Source organism: Xylocopa sonorina, chromosome 5 (genome assembly GCF_050948175.1).
Source record: "Xylocopa sonorina isolate GNS202 chromosome 5, iyXylSono1_principal, whole genome shotgun sequence".
NCBI classification, from domain to species: Eukaryota; Metazoa; Arthropoda; class Insecta; order Hymenoptera; family Apidae; genus Xylocopa; species Xylocopa sonorina.
In genome coordinates, this window is record NC_135197.1 from 2,296,803 (window position 1) to 2,318,689 (window position 21,887).

The 21,887-nt window shown below is 36.6% G+C and overlaps 1 protein-coding gene across 1 annotated transcript in view; it reads right to left on the reverse strand.

Annotated features, from left to right (window-relative positions):
* The window catches only part of Invadolysin (leishmanolysin-like peptidase, invadolysin), a 188,405-nt gene that overhangs the window by 50,684 nt on the left and 115,834 nt on the right, over window positions 1-21,887 (reverse strand). The window contains exon 3 of the mRNA XM_076895050.1: window positions 16,528-16,628. Within this exon, the coding sequence (XP_076751165.1) occupies window positions 16,528-16,628 (101 nt within the window). The remainder of the gene's footprint in view (window positions 1-16,527; window positions 16,629-21,887) is intronic.

Below are 21,887 nucleotides of genomic sequence, written 5' to 3' on the forward strand. Positions count from 1 at the left end.
GGGTCGGTTGCACGCTGTGACCGCTAATAAGAAATGCAGCGCGGATAGGTGCAACTTGTTGGTACTTGAAATCTCTACCACCGTTGGCTACTTCTTCTTTTATTACCGGTATTCCAGACGAACAATAAAGCTTCTGTTCTAGATTTTGTGCTTATCTTCGCGTTCGTATCGGCCTTGTTGCCTCGTTTCGCCATAATGGACAAACACAGTTTCCGCCCTACCGTTACTTCGTAACCGTTCGTTCATTGTTTTTCTTCGCGTTAATGTAACATCAACAAAGAACTATTCTTTTAAAGATATCCAGTTTAATTTTTAACTCCCTTTAACTTATATTTTTACAGAATGTCAATTTTTTTATTCAAATGAATCTTCTTCTTTTTACCCCTTATTTATTTCAAATATATTCTATATTGTATAATATATGTAGGTACACGTCTGATAATTGTCAAATATTTTGTGCAAATTCTACGCATTGCACGTAGCATGCTAACGAGAGTAATAAGCTAGCGAGAGGTGCAACCGTGCGAGGTATTTGTTTATGAAACTATATTAAATAACGATCATTCCACCATTTCTACTTCTCGAAATAAGAGAAAAATTGGTATAACAGATAATGTTGCAGCAGTGTTTCATAAATATTAATTTCGCTCGAGAGAATGCAAGAACGAAACGTGCTCGTCCGTATATCGCCGTCGGGCTTTGTGATTTAATTAATTACCAGTAAAAAAATATTTTTCACGCGGCAGCAAAACTCATTAGCCAGGCGATTCGTGAAGAGGTGTATATCCGGCCGAATTTGCGAGCTCTCCAGAAAACAATAACTCTGATTTATATTTGCCAGGAAAAATACCGTTTCGACCGGTCGGTTGTATCCCAGATCAAATTTTTCCGCCAACAACCGCTGTCAATTTGCATTTCAATATTTTGCCGTGGTGACAATAAACCATCGTTGGAATTTGTCCCCTTTAATTAACCGCATTAATAGGGAAATCTTATTCGAGGATTTCAACTCTCTCGCTTGTGGAAATATTTCAATTTCGACTTTGTGCGGCGTACGAAAAATTGCGTAAAGATTCGTTTTGTTAATCGTGCTAATATCAGTTGTAGTTTTAAGATGTTCCACTTAAAAATTTCAAAATTTTTAAGTTTTACTATATACAAATTTATTTATAAATATATAACGCTACTGACGTTGATTATTTTGTTTTTTCTTTAATTTGCGTTTGAAGTGAAAAAAATTGTTGAATTTTGTTGAAAAAAATCACTAATTTAATTAATAATTGTAATATTTATAGGATACCGAGTACTAATTTCAAAAGACTTTAATTTTCTTTCATTTTAACTGTATTATTAAATTCATTTAATTTTATTTCAACTAAATATGTTATTACCGTGCGAAACTTACCCCTCTGTTTAATCTACGTTTTTGTTTCATATGTCGCTACGTAGTGCGTGGTTAAGTTAATTCCTTTCGAATGTGTCTATTCTTACCTGCAACAAAATCAAAAATTAATCAGTAAATTTTCAATTCGAATAATTTTTATTTAAACGGTATTTGGAAAATTGAGAGAAAATCGTTGATTTATATTTGAGGATGGTCTTTCCAAACATTCTGGTAGAGTCGAACAGCCGAAATTCGTGTCAAAATCAAGGGATAATTCGCGGAATTAGCGTTACCAATTATCGACGCTATTAAACTAGAGACAGCTCGTAAAGACTGATGCGAGGCTGCGTAAATTATACGTTCACATCGCGGCGCTTTAATTCAGAGTCTGTCGATGCAAGGGTTGCGTCTGGTTTTGCATCGGGACTACTACTCGGTCCCTTGATCCTGTCATTAATATGGGCTATTATTTAGCCTAGTGCAGGTTAATTAGAGAGTGTTTCAACACTCGCCACTCCATTTAATCGCATGCACAATATCATCCACACAATTCGTCGGAACAGTATTGGAACGGGTACACCAAGCATGTATCGTTTGTTACTGTTACACGGAAAATTTATTTCTCGCAGAACACATGTATTGCCTCGTGAAACGCTGTCGTCGTTACTTCACGTGGAAGTTTCAATTTTTATTAATCAATTTCGATCTGTTGATTCATTGCATATCTGCGACAAAAACTTTGCTCGTAGAAGATAACAAAATATGGAGAACAGGTAAGAAATATTATAACGATACGATACTTGTGAATTTATTGAACAAAATTTCTTTCGAATAGCTTTAAAAACAGATAACGAAGCATCGAACAAGTTAAAGTCCACGGTAGTTCGATAAATAGTTGATCAGAAGATTTCGTGAGTAAATCACAATATGGATATTTTTTTACCGTTTGTTTGCCGTCAGAGTCGCAAGTTTATTCTTAGGATCGCAGTTTAGCTCCAGTTACCCCCAATACGAAGTCGTAGCATTCATCTACGGCATCATGTAGCTGAGTGAGGATCAATAATTTGGATGTACCAAAATTGAAGTGCACCGAGATGGAATTCTCACGACGAAGATTTCCAAAGGGTATCGACTTTTGTATTATCAGTCTTACTGCATGATATTCTATTTATATAGCCATGCATTGCATTTAACACTTGGAGTATTATTATACCAACTATTAATGGTTAAGTTGATTTTATTGTATCGATTTTCAAAGACGAGTGAAGCTAATTATACAAAAACTAATAAAAACACATATAATAAATATAATTTTATGATACAATACCATATATTGTAACATTAATAGTGACTGCAACTTAAAAACTTTTTGTAGAAAAATTTATAATATAAGATTTAAATTCTATAATTATATCTACAATTAGCAATCGAGGTCCTAATGGTCATTACACAGTAACTACAAATAATGCGTAGTAGTTTTTAATACTTCTGCAAATATGAAAATTCGTTCTTACGAACTTACACTCGTCTACTCTTGCAAATATATATCAAGAACTATACAAATGCTCTTTAAATACGGTAAAATAAAGAATTTTAACAATATGCAATTCCTGAACTTCTTCAAACGTCGAAACAAGTTCACAGCTGGAGGCAACGTATTCAAATGAATATTCAGAAACAGAACGCTTTGATGCGCGTATAAACACTCGTATGTGTACATAGAAACACCCTCGATTCCGTCGCAGGTGCCTGAAAACTCCGAGCCCGCTGACTCCGCTCGAAACGAACCGCTGCTATGATTGTGCGTTCCGAACTTCAGCGATTTTTACACGCGCACATAAATTCCAATGAATGAACGGTTGCTCGCGTGCGATATCAAACGCGTTAATACTGCCGCGATACGAGTTAAGTTAGTATTAAAAAGGGTCAACGATCAACCATAATCGATGTTTATTGCACGCATTTGCGTTAATGATATAATGATCGCTTGTTTTTAATATTAGCGTAATTATGACTTCCTCAGCGTAATTACTTTAACCCTTCAGATCTGCCTTTTCATTCGACAAAGGGTGAAGGTGTTAGCCCTTGACTACGCCGAGTTACACTGCGCGCCTTGTTTTTCTCATTTTACGAGAGTAACTACTCGTATACTGTTTTACGTATCGTATGCATATATTTTACAGGCTGTCATAAAATATCACGCACCCTGTCGGGTTCTTCTCTGACTGGTGCATGGTTCCAGCGTTATCAGGGACCTAGGCTGTCCGTTGCCTGTGCCTGTCAGTAATAAACCGTCGAAAGATAACGTCGAGGTACGAAACGCGTGCTTAGAAGTCAAAGTTATACTCTGACAGACCAACCTGAACGCTAATTTTGTTTGTTACATGATAATATGTCAGAGATCTGTTATCGATAACAGATTTTGTGTGCATATATTGGGACAGATAAACAGTCTTCTTATACTGTAGAGTTGATACTAGAGTATACGAATAATTATAAACAATTGTTCGTTTCAATAAAATTATTCAGACTTTAGTAACAGATTTGAAAGTATTCGACGCGTATTTTATTTTCTGGGTCGATATTCATATACAGGGGGTGAAACTACCTCTTACAAATTGAGATGTTAAATTTAATTGAACAAATATTATAAAAAATGCGGAAAACACTTGTGTCAATTCGTGAAAAAATAAAATAATGATTTATCCCTTAAATTTATTTAAAAAGGACAATCAACTAGCAGGCCTTTATAACCTGTATTATGTCACAGCGCTTTTTTCAAAGCTTATTCTGTGCGTTAATGATGGGTACTTCGCTCTAGTGTAAAACGGTGCAGCGCGTCGAGATGTCTATCGGGACACTGCGAGAGTTGACAGCCCGACGATTAATAATTCGGTTCGATAATTTTGACAGGATAGACGATGTATCGTTTATTAGGCTTCCGATGGAACGCTGCGTGCTGTACCTGCGTAAATCGTTGAAGAGGGACTGAAACGCGTCATTTATCACGCTGGTATTGCGAACAATGGGAGTGCATAAAACGTAACTTGATTTATAATCGACAAGAACGTCTTCGATCGTCACGTTCTATCGAACGAACCGTATCCAAATGCTCAATTCAAATAAATATTATATGTTAATCCCAAAATAAAGTGTATTAAAATATGTATTAACAAATGAATAAAAACGATAGAATACTATATTTTGCATGTCTGTATATATAGATCTTTGGATAGAGTAATGACTTTAATTATTCGAGTTAATTAAAAAATAAATTATTTATCATTTCTCTCATTTTCGAGTCTAGTTGAAAACAGCATTTTCCCTTTTTTAAGTATCCACGAATAGTTCGATACTGTCTCCAATCAAATTCGAATCCATTTGTAACATTCTCGACTCATGCTCGATGAAGATCCAATGTTATCTGCTGGATCGATGGTCAACCGAGCGTTAAAATAACGCACGTTGCGATGCATTGCGTCGCAATGTCCGTTGTAAAGTTATATTGCAATGCATACGAGTGATCGCAAGAGCTATATGCCCGTTAAATTTGACGTACGCGGAATGGCGAAGATGGAAGACAAGCGCAACGGCGTCCATCGATCTATTGGCACGGGCGTTGTTGTATTTTATGCACGATGGATCTCGAAATAACAAGGAAGACACGTTTTATATTAAACTACGCCAGTTATACATAGACTATGGATATTTATAAAAATGAGTATTTTTATTAACGTAATTACGGAGAAAAATAGCGTTTTTCTAAATAAAGGCTTGTTTCAACTCTTAAATAAATATTTATTTGCACAATTTGAATTTAGTTTGCGTCGTATTATTATTTCACTGGAAGCAGAGCAATTGGTTGGTTTAAAAAATATGACTTTAATCCGTACGACGACTTTTTGCCTTGTACTTCGCGAACGTCAAGATATAATCTATCCACGTAACATCCCCTGCGCTTCGGTTCGCGCCGTGTCCCGTCCGGACATCCATTTTAGTCGGGAATTTACGATACATCGCGTAAAAAAAGGATGTCACGCTTTTAATTTAATTGAACGTAATTGGAGCAAAAAATTGACGGCGCTGCTGCAACTGCGATGAATAATTTCTCCGTTCGGGCGAATTATAGAATTATCTATCAATCGTGCAACCCCAAGGGTGAACGTCTGCAATATTTGACTCAAGTAAAATTCTGATTTATCTAGATTCTTCCATATGGGTAAAAAAATTTAAAAACTTAATTATACCAATTTGAAGAAGCATTGAAATATCACATTCCAGTAATATTCTGTGAATAATCATTTTTATTGGAAGAATTATTAATTAGAATTTCGATTTATGGAAGAAGAGGTTATATTCGATTGTAATATTTTTCATTTTTACAAGATCTCGCAACAGTATACCAGCAATGCTACAGCGACAATTGTGCAAAATAAAAATTTCCATTGTATGGGTCACTTCATTGCCAAATTGATCACTCTTCCTCTTGATGGGCTGAGAGTGTATTGAAAATAAAATCCGATGACACTATAAACCATCATTTTGTTGAATTGGATTTCGAATTTTCCGATTTTCACCAATTTTCGTGCAGATGGTTGCGCGTTTCAATTTTTGTTTCGAAATTGTGATTGTCGCCTCTATTTATACCTTCGTGCGCACAATGGCCTTGCCGAAACAATTATTGGAAACGCCACTTTTTTACCATTTTCTACGAGCATACCTTGCCGCATAAAGGTTACACGTTCCAGCATCCCGTCGAGTGAATCGAAGATAAAAGTTCGAGAAGATGAGTCGAATCTTTGGTTAGATTCGCGTGACCTATGCCAGGCTCTCAGTTCTTATTGAAAGGGGTAGGATACTGCGTGTGGATCTGAATGCCACTACAGCGACGTACAGAGATGCACAACTTTCGATAAACTTTTGTACCTTTCCAATACAGCATTTTATACAACGATAAATCATCTCGACAATGCGTCTGGGAGTACCTCGTCTCGGACTTGACATTAAAGACTAAGTTTCGTGAGAAACAATCCGGTACGTGGTTGGGTTATTATACGTACACCTCTGTCGTGACATCTTGCTAACAGCAATTAGTATAAAAAATAATAATAAGTTATAAATTTCTATAGAATTTTTATTTTTAATGTACATTACGATGTTTAATTGACAACTAAATGTACGAAAGAGAACAATTTATGTTACGAATGCTTTCATCGATGTTGAGTATCGAATAATAGTCTATCAGAGATCATTACTCTCGCTTTCGTAACTCGTGACAGCGTACCTACTGCACTTTCTAAGCAACCTTCGTTTTAATGCAGTGAAAGTGAGTACACGTTGCAAAAGTCAAGTTGAATGGCATGAGAATTAGGTGTACCGGCATGCATGTCGCGTGATCAGCTATTACGTGATTACCACCCCGTCTTCCCAGTAGTCGAAGGAGTACGAGAATTCTCTCAAGAGGATGTTACTATCATCATTTCGTAATGCTGTTTACGCGATGAACGAAGCGAGACCTTGTCACTTTTTAGTGTCATTTGCGATTTTCCCTTCAGTCATATTGTATACAAATACATACGTATACAATGTGATTCATCTAACGCGACGAGCTGTAATTATCGGAAAATTATTGTAGCTGCACGTTTGTTGATTTCAAGAACAATATATCTGTGATCAAATAATTACACTATAAAGTAAAATAAAATTAAAATTAAAAAAGTTTTGTAAACAATCGAGTAAACTTATATTATGATAGAATAGGTTCAATTGAAGAAATGATCAGCTTGTACAACAAATAGATATGTAAAATTTTTGTTGTTAAACGAATATTTATTTACAAAAATTTACTGTTACGAATGTAAACAGCATTATGAATAATAATTTATCTGAAAGAGCAGCTACGCTGTTAATGCTTAAATTGGAGTATTAAAAATGTAATACCCAAAGCATATCAAAAGCGTAAATATTTGATCTCCCATTTAGAAAACAGTGCAAGCAGATTAATATGAAACTGTGTTTATTCTTCGTATAACGACATATACAGTTAGTCGTTATTTAAGTTTAATGATAATTACATGGTAATATTTTTATAATATCTCCACAAGCACATTAAAATATGTGAAAATGTTATTTATGAAGCAATTATACATAGATGACCGTATCAGTAGCAATGGTTAACAATTCTAGAACGTTTAATCGAATATAATTGTCATTATTCAATTACAGTACCACCGTCTGTGACCACTGACATCGCTATTCACGTGCTAAATTAATTTAGTGTGCCATATTCCAGAGGTTAAAATAGTGAAATTGCGCTTGAAGCTTTTTTTCTAAAGAACCAGACCTGAAAATTCATTCAAGAATAAAAATCATTCACTAACATTAATAATGTAGCAAAATAAAGTAATACAAAAAATTGATATAAAATTAACCGTACGATAATTCGATAATATCTGGATATTTTTAAAATTGTGTTGATGGTGATAAATTAATTACGTATTTCTTTTAGTTAATTTTGCTGGAGAACATATCTTGGTAGTTTGAGAGCTATTAATGATTTTTATAGGGAGATTAAGGGGCACAAATATCGTTTAAAAAAGTAACATTGAAGTTTCGTTTATTAGTCGGCATAAAAGGCGTTGGAGATGGTTTCGAGGGTTAAAAGAGAGTTACGAGTAGTTGGGAAAGCAGCGCAACTTCTATCCAATCTCATCTCTACTTTCGACTCTCATTTTGAGGATAAAAAACCATCCACAACTCTGCTTGCTTTGCTTTTACAAGCATAGTTGTTACTGTTAATTAGTTATTATAATTTACTGTTAACATTAAATAATACTTCTCAAATACAAATTTTTGGCAGGAAACTAATAATTACTAAAATATAACGTAAAAGAGTCAACTAATTTAGATAAATATATTTCCTCTATAAATTCGCACGATAACTATCAATATCGCTCACGAAATATATCCGCAGTGCAAAAAAACTAATTCAAAGAAAACAGTGAAGAATATAAACACACTTCGAACTGATGCTTAATCTCCCTGCGTAAAGCCACATATTTTCAGCTGAAAAGCGGCAAAAAATGTAGCACAGGTTCAAGCGGACGTTTCCACAGGTAACGACCTAATATTTCCACCGAGCGTTTGGCGTATCAAGCATTGCAGGTGGTTCTGACAGCAAACAGCGAGCGTAGCCGAGGCAGCCAGCATCGTTCGCCATCGTTCGCCAGCGTTCGCCAGCGTTCGCCAGCGTTCGCGCCGTCGGCCATTTATAAAATATTACCGTTCCTCACGTTTTTCAAAGGTAGCCCACCGGTGCGCGTGCCTCTCGTTTCGGTATCAAAGGATAGTTCTAATTGGTCGTTTACATTCGCGCGCGTAAATTGTACATTGGCCATCGTTCCTTGCGCCCTCGGAACCCCCGACGGCCACTTCTGCCTCTCTAACCTTCGTCCCGGTCAGTGTTTGCGCTGGCGTAATGGCACGCTGCTGGCTCACCCCGAAATGCCTCCGAGCGGCGTCCCCGTAAATTACACACACGCGTTCCTAAATTAATCATAAAGTAACCATTGCTTATATCGCCGCTGTTAATTACATCCCGGGTGTTGCCCACTGTTCGGTACCCGTAATGTATTTTATGGCTATTATGCGACGCCCGGAATTGTTTCACGGTGTTTTCAATTCGTGCCGCAGATTCTCGGTGTGCCCTGGTAATCTGTAATCTGGGGAATTGCATGTTTGTACGTTTGTATATGTGCCTTTTGGGAACGTTTGGGGAACAGTTTTTTTTTATGATGAAGTTCTCTAGGGTTTTGAATACTTTTTCTGTGAACGATATTTTAGAGAACTACTAGAGTTTTTATTTTTATTCTGCTAACGTAGTATATTTAATACGATGAAAATTCTTTTTACTTTTGTTCAATTTACATTTTGCGCTGAACGCGATACGATCAAATCAAATTCTGTGCACTTCCTTTCAAGCGAATACTCAGATTTTATTCCGTACCATTTGAAATAAAAACTTATTTATATCAAGTTAATGCTGCGGTCGATTATAATTAGTTATTTTTGAAGAACCTCTATTTTTATTTATCACTTTTTCTAGTTAACTTCTTAATTAAAATTACCTGAATTAGGGCTTTAAAGGTTGCTGTGGAATTTAGTCTATTTTTAATGACTTACTTCAATAGCTATTAACGTATCATAAATCCAAAATACTTAATTAAATGTCCTGTTAAGTTGAGTAACCTTGAATTGGTTACCTAACGGTTTTTTCTCGTACAGCAATGCAGCGACCACAACCACCTCGAAATTAAGAGCAGCCAGCGGATTGGCTCGCTGATGCTTTACGAATTAATATATAAATATACATTTTTGCAAATAATAGTCAGAGTCGAATTATAAAAAAACCAGTGAGGGTCAACTAAACAGATTAATTGTATTCTTTAAAAATTTAGAGTTAGAGGATATATTGAAGACTCTTCTTCCTTCGGCACTCAAACATTTTAAAACTACCAAGAAAAAGCAAGGAGAAATTAAGGAAAGAAACAAATCTCTTCTGCATTCACAAAATTACGAATATATTAATTTAAATATCGCAATACGAACGCTATGTTGTGATAAAGGATATGATTTTTCGATTAGAAGAGAAGAGTATTTATGCGTAAGGTGTATAAAATTGATAAATACATTCTAGTTTTGATACCGTAGAAAGAAAAGATGCATTCGCCCCATTTATGATGCATGAAACGCATTACGGTAAGGTTATTGAAGTAAAAATGTATCGTATTATAGATAACGCGCTATCGATATCGGATGAAATTGTTGGTCTCCAGATGTCTTTAACTGGGGATCGAACATTTTAACAACGATCGCATTTATGCTGAACAGCTTTGGGAATTCTTTCGATCGTATTTCTACCGAAGTGTCCCATACGCTATAGGAAAATGCATATATGCAAGCGTTCCTCGTTTACGCTTATAGCATTCGAAATAGAAAAACAAACGCGCAGTATATAGCCGCATGAATTGTCAGTCTTTTGGAAGCATCGATGCATTTAAGGACAGAAAGGTCGATGTTTGTAAGCACGCTTAAAAGTAATTCAACTGTATCCATTGGAATTTTTTGTAAAATTTAAGGGAGACAAAAGCCAAGTGCTGCAAAAGTCTGATATTGCGTACGAAAACGAACGATCTTACGTTCAAACTATGAGGCGAAGATTACGGTGACTCCTTTATTTCGTTGTAAAATTCTATTACGCGCGATTTGCACCAAAGACCATACATCCCTCGATCGATATTAACGTGGAAGTTGTTGAACGTCGCCGGCGCACGCCACCCTTTCTCGCGTCTCGAGAAGGGGCTAAGCGCCGCTCCGTCGTAGGCATTACTTTCAAAGTGGGAAATAATAAATTGGTAGACCGCTCTTAAGACTCCACTCTAACTGCGTATAACTTATTCTCGTTAGCGCGATATTAATGTAGAAACGGGATGGCGAACGGAAATAATGCACGCGAGAACTGGAGCAGGTGAATGGAGAGATTGCACGGCTCGTGTATTTGATTTACGACGCGGTTCATTCGACAAATTCGAAAATCGTGTAAACCGTTCGATCGAGTTGTAATTTATAGGTGCGGTGGGATTTGTCGTATTGTTTTCCATTTTTGTCGAAGCCAACGTATAACTTAGAACGGCTTCTTTATGATACATTTAGAAAATAGCGAAGGAGCCGTTACTTTAGTCAGAATTTCTAATTCCTCCTTATTGTTCTATTCGTATTTGTAGACAGCCATCGTTCACAGCTCCATTAGTTAAATATTTCATCTTCGTTTTCCACTGTCAAATGTCGAGATTGTTCTTTGGTTTATCACTCGCTGCTCAACGGTCAGTTGGGCATGCGGGACTTCCGTTTGCCTCACTCAGGGGGTGAAGCTGGTACCTGCAAGGTACCTCTGCCCTTTCACCTCCATCGTTTTAGAGAACGAATCGAAACTTATTCGCGGAAAGCTACACTTTCCACACTTTTCGCTCTCGACAAATCAGCGTGTCTCATCCCCTAACTACACGTACTACACAAGTCCAAAAGATTAGAGTATTTGTATATTTCGTAGAGCAACCTTATAATTGGACAAAAGCGAATTTATAACTGAAGAAGAATATTTTTGTACTCGTCGCGTCGCGAACACTTGCGACAAGGGCAATTTAGTAAAGGCGTATCTTGCGATCCGTGAGGCGGGCCGTAACAGCTTGCCGGAAGTGGTGAGACCTCAAGTCTTCTGAAATTTTCCATGGATGACTTGTTCTCCCTCAGATGGACGAGTCACGGGGAGACAAGTTCAATTCTCGCAAACCTTTGCAAGAGGCAACATTCACGAACCCGTGTACATTTCAGGCAAGTAAATACCTTCTTTTAAACAAATGTTTTATTTAAGTACTTGACCGTTATAATACGCGTAACAATATTGTTGAATTTCGATTCTTTGCAATTTATTTTAAAATTTATATCAGTGGCATTTATTAAACGCGAAAGTTCCACATTCGTTTTCATTTCAAACACGTTACGAGTACAGTACTACTAGTAAATTGGTATTTTTATTAATTATCAATACACGTGGAATTAGTGAAGTAAATTTGTAGGTAGTTGTGTCGTATTGTCGTGTAAATAAGACTGTTTCTCGATAGTTTTACAAGATTTTGCGACAGTTAAAGCTAAAGAAGAAAAACATTGCATTATTTAATTATCGTTGAAAACATTACGAGAATGGAAGAATAGAGTAACATGATCATAAGTAATTTCAAACTTTGTTTCAATAGGTACTTGACGGTAAAATCGCTTTGAATGTAGTAGCAGTAACACTGGTAATACCTTATTCCATTAATCTGTAGAACAGAAAGAGGGCTTTAGAATGAAAGTTTCAAAAGTGATAATAAAAGGTGGTAAAAGTTAAGAACTCGAAAGTTATGAACTTCGAACGTTTTTACTCGAATACGAGGGCAGAAATTGTTTCCTATCCATATGACGCGTAAAAAATTTCAACTTATAATTTCATCATTTCTGACTCATATATCTAGTTATTATATTTCCTATTACAACATTGTACGTTCCACTATAAAAAAGTTTAAACTTTGTTAAATCGAATAGCAAACTTCGACTTTTTAATTATATTTCTACGTATGCTGGTCAGTCTCGTACAGATTTTTTCTATGCTTCCTTCCATATATAGATATAATGTCGCGTGTGTACGCGTATAAAGATACAGTACTCGATACACAAACATTTGGCGTAGATCCATTGCGATGAAGCAGACCTTTCCCAAATATCGTTGACGGTCACGGGTGAATTGCAAATTGAATAAGGCTACGTCAATCGTGAAGCGGGCTTCACGCACGTCCACGTATCGTGCTACTCGTTTGGCGCATGACCAAGTTTTCGGCCCGACGGAAATTTTAACGCTTTCTATCCGATTGGCCACTGTTCGCCGATCTCCCGAGAGAGAACGTCCAATGGTCGAACCGGCGATATCGATGGATCCGGTTTTGTCGGTTAATTTTCTCCCTCTTCACGTCCGGCTTTTCTCCTTTTTCCCGTTCATTCGTTGGGCACGAGCGACGCGGGATTAATTATCGGTAACGAGAAAACACGATTAATTACCGGCGACAGTTTCTGGCCGGGTGGAATGAAAATTTCGGTTCCATCGTAATTCACGTGGAATTGCTTGAATTTCGTGGATCAACTCGAGGCGGCATCGATATAAATCGATAAAAATATGGCGGCGTCATTATTTTTCGCCGGATATTCTCCGCGTTCGTAACGTTTCGAACGTCGAAATGAATTTATAATTGGCGCGGATATTTGGGCAAACATTCGCGATAGCGTTCCGTATCGCGATATTAATGTATTTATATAGCTGGGTGAAAGGACGGCAACGTTATGAAAATATTGAGAAAATTTTCAAACGTTATTACCTTGCTATTTCGAGCGTCGGTACTTGTTATTATATAGTACTATAATTGATTAATAATATGGCTCGAACAATGGATAGTTATTTCGTGTTATTTCAGAAAATAACATCTTCTACCACTTGTTGTTAGTTGTCCACTAATGTTGACTGTGTCAGCAGTCAATTGCGATTTGTAATTTGTGTTCATACCGCAATGTAATCGGCTTACGGAGCTCATTGCGCGACACAATAGGAGATAAATATCAATTTCGATTACGTTTACATGCATATGTGTAGAAATATTGTCGTGTCGGATTACCTTATTACTTTCATTTTTCTAATTATAGAGATTGGGGTAAATAGAGATTGGCCTTAAAGGTTGTGCTCTTGGAATTTATAAAGATTCGCACCTTTAATGCCTTAACTCAATAGCTAATGGCGCACCACGTACCCGATACACCTAATTAACATTCCGCTCGGCCTCGAAACCCCAACGGTTGCCCCAAAGAATTTTTTCAGAGTCCTACCCATACATACTATCGGGTCGCGACCACCTCTACATCGAAGGAGAAGCAGCAAGCGGGCTGGATCGTGCCTGCTTTAGTCTTTAGTATACAAGCTCGTGAAAATGTAAAATAGTCAATATTAAACCAAGTATTAGACTATTCTAAAACCAAATATTAAATTATCTTAAAAACAAATTAGTGTCCTAAGACCAGTATCGACTGTTTCATTCAGCATTTAAAATACACAAAAATATCGTCATTAGGATTCCAACGGAAAAATTATGCAAGGCGAAGCTAAGGACGTAACAAAATCATAAAAATGGAACTTTAAGAAATGAAAATCGAATGTAACGTATACAACAATAAATTTATAATATAAGATGTAATAATATTGTGGTCATTTTTATAATTTGATTCTATCTTATCCATATTTGTAAGCATATGTACGTTATTTGGCAGCAAAATATTTTTAAATTGACGCTTTCTATTAATGGAAGCTTTAGAGTACACTTAGAGAGCTCTTTAAAGTCGATTTTAATGAGAGAGTGGAATTGAAGGCGGGCGAGCCACGTTGGCTGGTGTATATACGTGCTGCTGAAAGTGGCATGAAAGGAACTTGACGCCTCCTTAAAATTATATGAAGTGGTATTCCTGTGCTAGATGCTCGTCTTCAAAAGAGTGCAGGCATTAAAACTGTCGCTTTGAAGCACACGTTTATTTTTTGCCACCTCTTTCTACTGTATGTTCAGGAAAATTATTGCAAACTATTGCAAACTATTACCTACATTATTCACGTACAGCGAGTCCAATCACTACAATATGTCTTGTACTTTAATATAAATGTTAATTTATTTCTTTCTCAACAGATACATATAAGAAATATCAAACAGTAGGGTAATTTCCTTACAGCATTGCCCGTCTCTGTTGCCTTGCCTAAACATTCGGATAGGCCATGGCATTAGAGGTGTCTTTGAGGCCAATATGAACGGCCTACGAAGCCATTACATTAAATAAAGTATTCTTCATCAGTTCTGTTTCATTCATATTTTGTAATTTCTTACATATAATAAATAATAAAATTGGTATATAAAAATTTCGTTGCTTAAGATATTTTACGGACCAAGAAAAAAATATGCTTTTATAGTAAACTGGATTGATATAATCTAATGTATGTAGTACTTTAGAGTCCAAACGGTGGAAAACAGATAGTCTTGGTATATAGTAAAAATATGTAAATTATTTGATGAAACATACTTGAAATTTCGTCTTATGTTTATAAAAGAATGACCAACGTATATTGAGACCCACCATGCACAATATTTGACGACTAGGCGAGGCATACTCAGACAGCGTATGCCATTTAGGATCTGAAGATGGTAAGAAAGAACCATAAAGCGAGCTTTTACATAAAGCGAACCACAATATAAAGGTATAACTATAGGTCAGAGAATATAAAAGAATTAAGTGCGAAAAACAAGAAATAATCCTGGTAAAATAAAATCTTGCTAATTTATCATCGCTGAAGTTATCGCACACTTTCTACTTACATAATAATTTGAAAAAAAAAATTATTCTATGAGTTCAGAACAGTTAACACAATGGTTGTTCGTGGATGGCCGATCAATTCGATGGATGGCCACTGGACACAATAAGGGAACTATTTAGAGATAAATGCGTGCAGTCCTGAAGACAATGAGACTATGACGCGTGTAATAAAGAAACTCACAGGGAGCGGTACGCCAAAAGTTTTGCTTCGTGTCACGGTGGCATTTAACAACTACCGAACTTCCGACCCCGAAGTTAAAAGTTACTTAGTTGCAACGCCCGGAGACTTAAAGCGCGTCTCGCGCGTGGCACACGTTCTGCTCGTGACAGCCTCGCAACTTCACCCAACAGTCTCTCCCTCGACGGCTCGGAACCGGAAGCCCGTTAATTCGTTCTGTTTTTCCATTCCTACCCCTATCGAAATTACTTTTACATTACCATCGTTCAACCTCGGGACAGAGGGACGTGGAACATTTGTTTAGCGATGTTATCGCAGCGAAAAGGTGTTTTACCATCAATTAATGGGGTCGCGTCTAAAATGAATCAGTATTTTCTGTAGTTTTTTAGTGTTAAAATAATCGTGTCTAATCGAGAGTGATGCTATTACCAGTTGCATTTAAGAATTTTCAGTAATGTAATTGGATTCACTAGTACAATTGGCTTTTCAGAATGGCTTGTAATAGTTTTATTTTTAGGGAGAGATGCAGGTTTGTAAGACAAAACAGTTGACATGTCGCGAGTGTTACGCTGATTTGAAGTTATTTGAGTAATATATGATAAAGTTGTAGAGTCGTAATGATGTGTTGTTCTAAGAAAGATACGAATTGATCCGGAAGTTTCGAAACTACATAAATTTTAACAATAGACTCTCGACAAGAGTAGGGATAGCAAGTAAGGGATTTGAAATATGGTTTTTTAAAACAATTTATGTACTTTGTAAGCACTAATGAATTTGTATTAATGCAATGGAGATTGTATAGGAAAGCAACACTGATATGTGCTTAAATAGAACGTATGTTTAATGCAGAATGTATAATTAAAGAAGAGTGGTTCAACACTGAATAATTAAATGTCGAAGTATAATAGCTCGTCGATCAACTAAAGTGTAGGTATTTAATAATTATATTGTAAAGTACAAAATCGAAATAACTCACCTGTAGACGCTTTCATCGTACGACAGTAGGATTCGTACCGGTTGACTAATACTACGTTTCTTCACTTCATGCGCTGGTTCTATGTGTACGCCATGGATGACCTATAAGACGAACAAGAAAATTAATCATTCAAAGCGTTTGTAACAAAAATATTTTATTCATGATTTAAGATTTATTCAAATTAGCCAATTTTAATTCAAGTTGCTCGAAATTTGAATATTTCGAGTTAATAGAATTTAAACGACTCGTGTAATCTTTGATTAGAAATATATTTCGAGCAAATGAATTAACACAAGCACGATTCTACATATAAGAGATGTGGTTGTAATCATAAGGAATAAATAAAAATCGACAGCATTTTAAATAATCACCATCCACGTAAATCCAAATTTACATCTTTCCAGTGTTCGAGTATTTCCAGTATTTCCAGTATAAATAATTTACATTTTTTTTCTTAGCCAAGTCAAGATACTCAACAGAAACCAGGTCATGTACCATCGTGACCTTCTTCTCACATCACGATGTTCCGCAATTCAATTCCTGACACATTTTCACTCTACTCTGTACACAATTTCGTATTCAAATCTTCGTCGCTATAACTATTCGTAAATATCCTACACGTACAAAACATATTCATCATTTTCACGTACAGTCAGCATTATTATATCACGTACGACCTGAATAATTTCACAGATAGAAATTAATTTATACATAATCACTGTTGTATACGCATCTGCGTTCGAGCTAATATTTCCATAATCGATGATTAATCGCCGTTTCGACACCTGGTTACCTCGTTTACCGCTGTGACCGCGTTTGAAAGAGCTTCGAACGATTTCCCGCGAATTGTGGTTTCTGCAAGCACGAGATTGCACTCTCCGTGGAATTCGCATCGGGAACTCGGGTGGATTCGCGCGATTCGATTCAACGCCCAGGTCGCGCCTCCTATTAACGGCAATCAATTATTGCGCAGGACATATTTCGATGCACACGTTCGCCACGCTTTGTCCTTAATGGAGTCTGATGAGAAGATCGCTGGCTATTACACGAATCGCGCGAACACGAGGTTCCGTTGTAATGCCGCACTGAATCGTGCCCACGCGAGATCAAACAGCTTATGCGCTGCTGCGTCTTCTTCACGAGATGAGGCACAGGATATTGCGAAATTTTTCTTCTGGACTAGAAGTAATTTCTAACTTAAAAAATTATGGAATAGTTTAAGGTGAAACGAAATATAATATTTGAAATTCAGACAATGTATAATTAAATGTTTATTTGGCAAAATTATTAGTAGGGTTGGATTATTTCCACATGTCAGCGGAGAAACAAAAATGAATCTTGTGTTAGGAAATAGAATCCAGTATATAAATTGTGAAATAGATCTATCAGTTCGAGTAGGGTTCATGACTGTTTATACCTAAGCGTTTAAAAGAAAAACACGTGCAGACTTTGCGTCCTTAATTTTCTTTAAGGGGGAGTTTCTTCAAATCTTAAGAGTAAAGTTGAAGACTATAAAGAACTTTGGACAATTTTTCATTTATTATTACCAATTTCCAGCAAGTAGTTTATTGATTTTATATAAGATATGTCCTTTTCGCAAATGAATGTAATGCTGAAAGAATTTCGAATACAAATATAGGTGAAGCGAAATGCACTATTTACTTAAAAATTTACATGTGATTACTTTTATGAAATTCGTATATATTTATGCCTATGTGATTAAACAATTTCATAAAATTTAGTAACTACAGTGTATCATCGATAAAAGCCATCAGACCAAAATACCGTATTTAATTGCTCGAATCATTAAATAATTGCATTATACAAACTAAATACCACTCAAATATACTAAATATGTTTATAATATTTATCAGAATTAAACATTGAACATGGTTGAACAATAGTTAAACAATAATCCGCATCAAATATTTAATAACAGTTCATTAACCCAACCCTGCAACCGTTTTACGTTCCGCTTACGCAACTGATAAACAGGAAATAGTAATGCGGCGCATTAATGCAACAAAGCGGGCGTTACTTTTACGATACCGTTTGATTTGATTCCAAGTCCCATTAACGCGAAATAAGGTTAACTCAGAAACTAATACAGGCTCCTTCCGTAGTCGCGCGCGCTGTCTTTCGCCATTACTCGATAAACCATGCGATAAGAGTGGAAATTAGGAGAACTCTCGAAGTTTGATAATTAAGAGAATAGCGGGTGCGGCGGTGGAGTGGTCCGTAAGTTATGATGGAACAAGCGCAGCGTAGTTACCGTTATCTTTAATACGTATGTGCGCACCCTGAGCAACCCTCCCTTCTTCCCCTTCGACCTTCGATCCAACCTTCGCTGTCCTCCGCTACCACCATCATCACCCCCCCCCCCCCCTTTGCCTAATAAAGTTAATACCTGTCCTATCCTTCTCAAGATATCGCATTATCGTTAAGAAGCTTTCCGCGGAGAGGTCATGAACTTCACGCAAGTATAAAATTTTAGATCGGATTTAAACTTAACGCGGATCCTCGCATAATTGCATTCCTGCAGGGTCTCTACCCTCTGTGACAGCGAAACCGACCGACCTAGCCCTTGGTTAAATGATATTCGGTAGCACGGCATATAGAATTACTTTGGTCCAAGCTAGGCGATGGACAAGTGGCAATTGAAGTTTCAGCAAAAGCTTTCTTTTACGTAAAATTCCGTATAGTCTTTTAATTAGAGAATTGTATCGAGTCAGATATGTGTCAGAGGCTATAATAAGGTGTCAATGACTATTTGATAAAATTGCAGATAGTTTCAATGCGTGCGTCCTTTTTAAATTGAGGAGTTGCGTCGAGTTATGGACGCATCAGTAGTACGAGTCTAAGGTGGGCGCGACGCCTAACATAGATTGCTCTTTGCGGCTAGGACGCTCTTGCGGTAAACTACTATCACTTATAACTTTCAAACATGATTTCCTCGAGAACAAAGCTTCGTGCGCAATTTTGTTGGTCCTGATTTTTTTTGTGTCGTTGCTTATGGAAACACACGTAGCTGTGAAATTGCATTTGATTCTGTATTTTGAGTGGCAGAAAAAAAAATTTTCGTAATTGTGGAAAAATAAGAATATCCTGCAAGTTATGTTTGCCTTTTTCTCTGTAGTTATTTATATTGTATTTACTATCGTTAAATATTATAAGCGTTACATAATAACTATTTTAGTTTATTCATATTCTAATAATGTTTGATTTTTAATAAATTATGTAAGTAGTGTAAAATTGGCACAGAATAAAGCTTTCGTTTTAACTGGCTATGTATAAAATACAAAAAAAAAAGATATTCAAAAATATATGTATATACATATATCACTTAAAATGGAGTAGCAGAGAATCATCTGATATAAAAATGCTTCCAACCCAATAAAAAATTTGGGTTTTTTTCAAAGACTCTCCAAATTTCTCTCAGCTAATATCAAAGGTAATTAAATAAAATTTAATTAAAAACCGATAAGATTTAATAAAACTTATTAACCATTTAAGAGACATTTATCTAAAAAGTTGGCGCACCAAGAATATTTGAATATTTCTAAAATTTCTTGGTTGTTCAGAGATTTGTTATACCCGGACACAAGTTGTGTAAACAAGGTGGATAAATTGCTTAATAGATACCGCAGAAACAAGTTTTGCGTACGCGTAAGCGGAAGGGTACACAAAAGGGGGCTGATCATAACGAATATGGACATTCGGAACTTCAATCATCTGTGCCTTTTTTTCCGTGCGCGAATCCGACGCCGGGTAGCTTTCAATATTCTGGATGCCCGTTAACGGAAAAGAGGGAACCGATAATAGAGAGATCATGGAAACTGGACAGGTGCGCAATTTCCGTAGTAGCCAGCCATTGTGGAATTTACCATTCCCTCTGTGCTCTAACTCGACGTATGTACATGTCGTTCTGTCAATCGTCGAAAACTTTCACATTTCCTAAACATTATTTCCATTATACCAGCTGTATATTTTTTTACATAATTGAACGATGATGAAATTGTCTTAATTTGAAAGTAAGTAATATCTCAGTTGTAAAGAACTGTCCAAAGATTTATAAAATCTTGTAATTGTTCTCAATTAATAAATATCCTACATAATTAATTATTGGAAATTTGTATATTTTCAAACTGCCTAATACTTACAAATCCTTACTGTATCTTCAAATTCGTTGTTTCTTTCAAACTTACAACGAGAATGACAAATAACTATTTTCGAAAATTCAAGTATAAATAAGATGTAATCGAGTCTCTGTAATCGTGTGTTAATATTATAATATGAGGTTAATGCAATTAGAGACACGGAAGCCAATCCATAGCCAGATAATAAGCTCCCACGAACAATGGGACGTTAATTAGTAATTTCACATTTCGATATGCACCAGACTCTGGAGTATAATTACTCCTGGTCACTCGAAGAGGTGATGCATAGGTAAGGCCACGAACGGCAGACGATTATTCGTATTATCCCTATGTCGCACTTAGCCAACGCCGTGCGTACGCGTTGCAGCGCTAACGTCCAAGTGCATTTGGTTTGTACACGATTCTAACAAGGCGATCAAAGCCCGTCGTGCGACTACTAGCTTTGTGCATTGCGTACGTGTCCTTGGAACAAACCTTCCTGCGCACAAGCTGCGCACGGAACTCTACGTATCAACATCGAAGCGTGTACAGGTGCATTTGTAGAAATACGTATTTATGTACGCGTGCACGAACATCTACGTATGTCGGGGTACACGTATGCGGGGGGGGGGGGGGAGGAGGAGGAGGAGGAGGAGGAACGATTCTTGTATTGCTGTCAGGGACACGCAAGCTTTAGGTAAAAGCATTCCTGTGCAAGCCGCTCCTGTAGGGTCGTGGCTGATCTCTTACGCTCCAACGGACTCCCATTGATTAGGAGGCGCAAACTTGGTCACAAAATATTGCTGTATATATTGGTTTTGCGTTTGTCACGCTAGTAGAAGACTCTGGTGACTTTTGTAAAGGGAGCTAGCTACCTTCGTATTCCTTTTGAGGTTTGTCTATCGATTGTTGTATGCGCTGTGTAGGACTGTGGGATAGTGGAGGAAGGGTGGAGATGAGGGAAACGTTTCGGACCAAGCAGTGAACTCGATAGGTTTATGTTTTGGATGCATGTACTGGACTAGAAAATTTGTCGAATAGATATATAAATGCAAACAATGACGTGCATCTCTATAAAAGCTTTAGGTTGAGCCAGGTCCTTCCTCTAGAAGAATTCAACAAGTTTTAGTACCTCGACTGTTTAAAAATTAGAAAATCTCGTTCTGTTAAAGGTAGATTTAATTCAAGTTCAGTATCAAATAAGTATTTATTTCGAAGAATTTG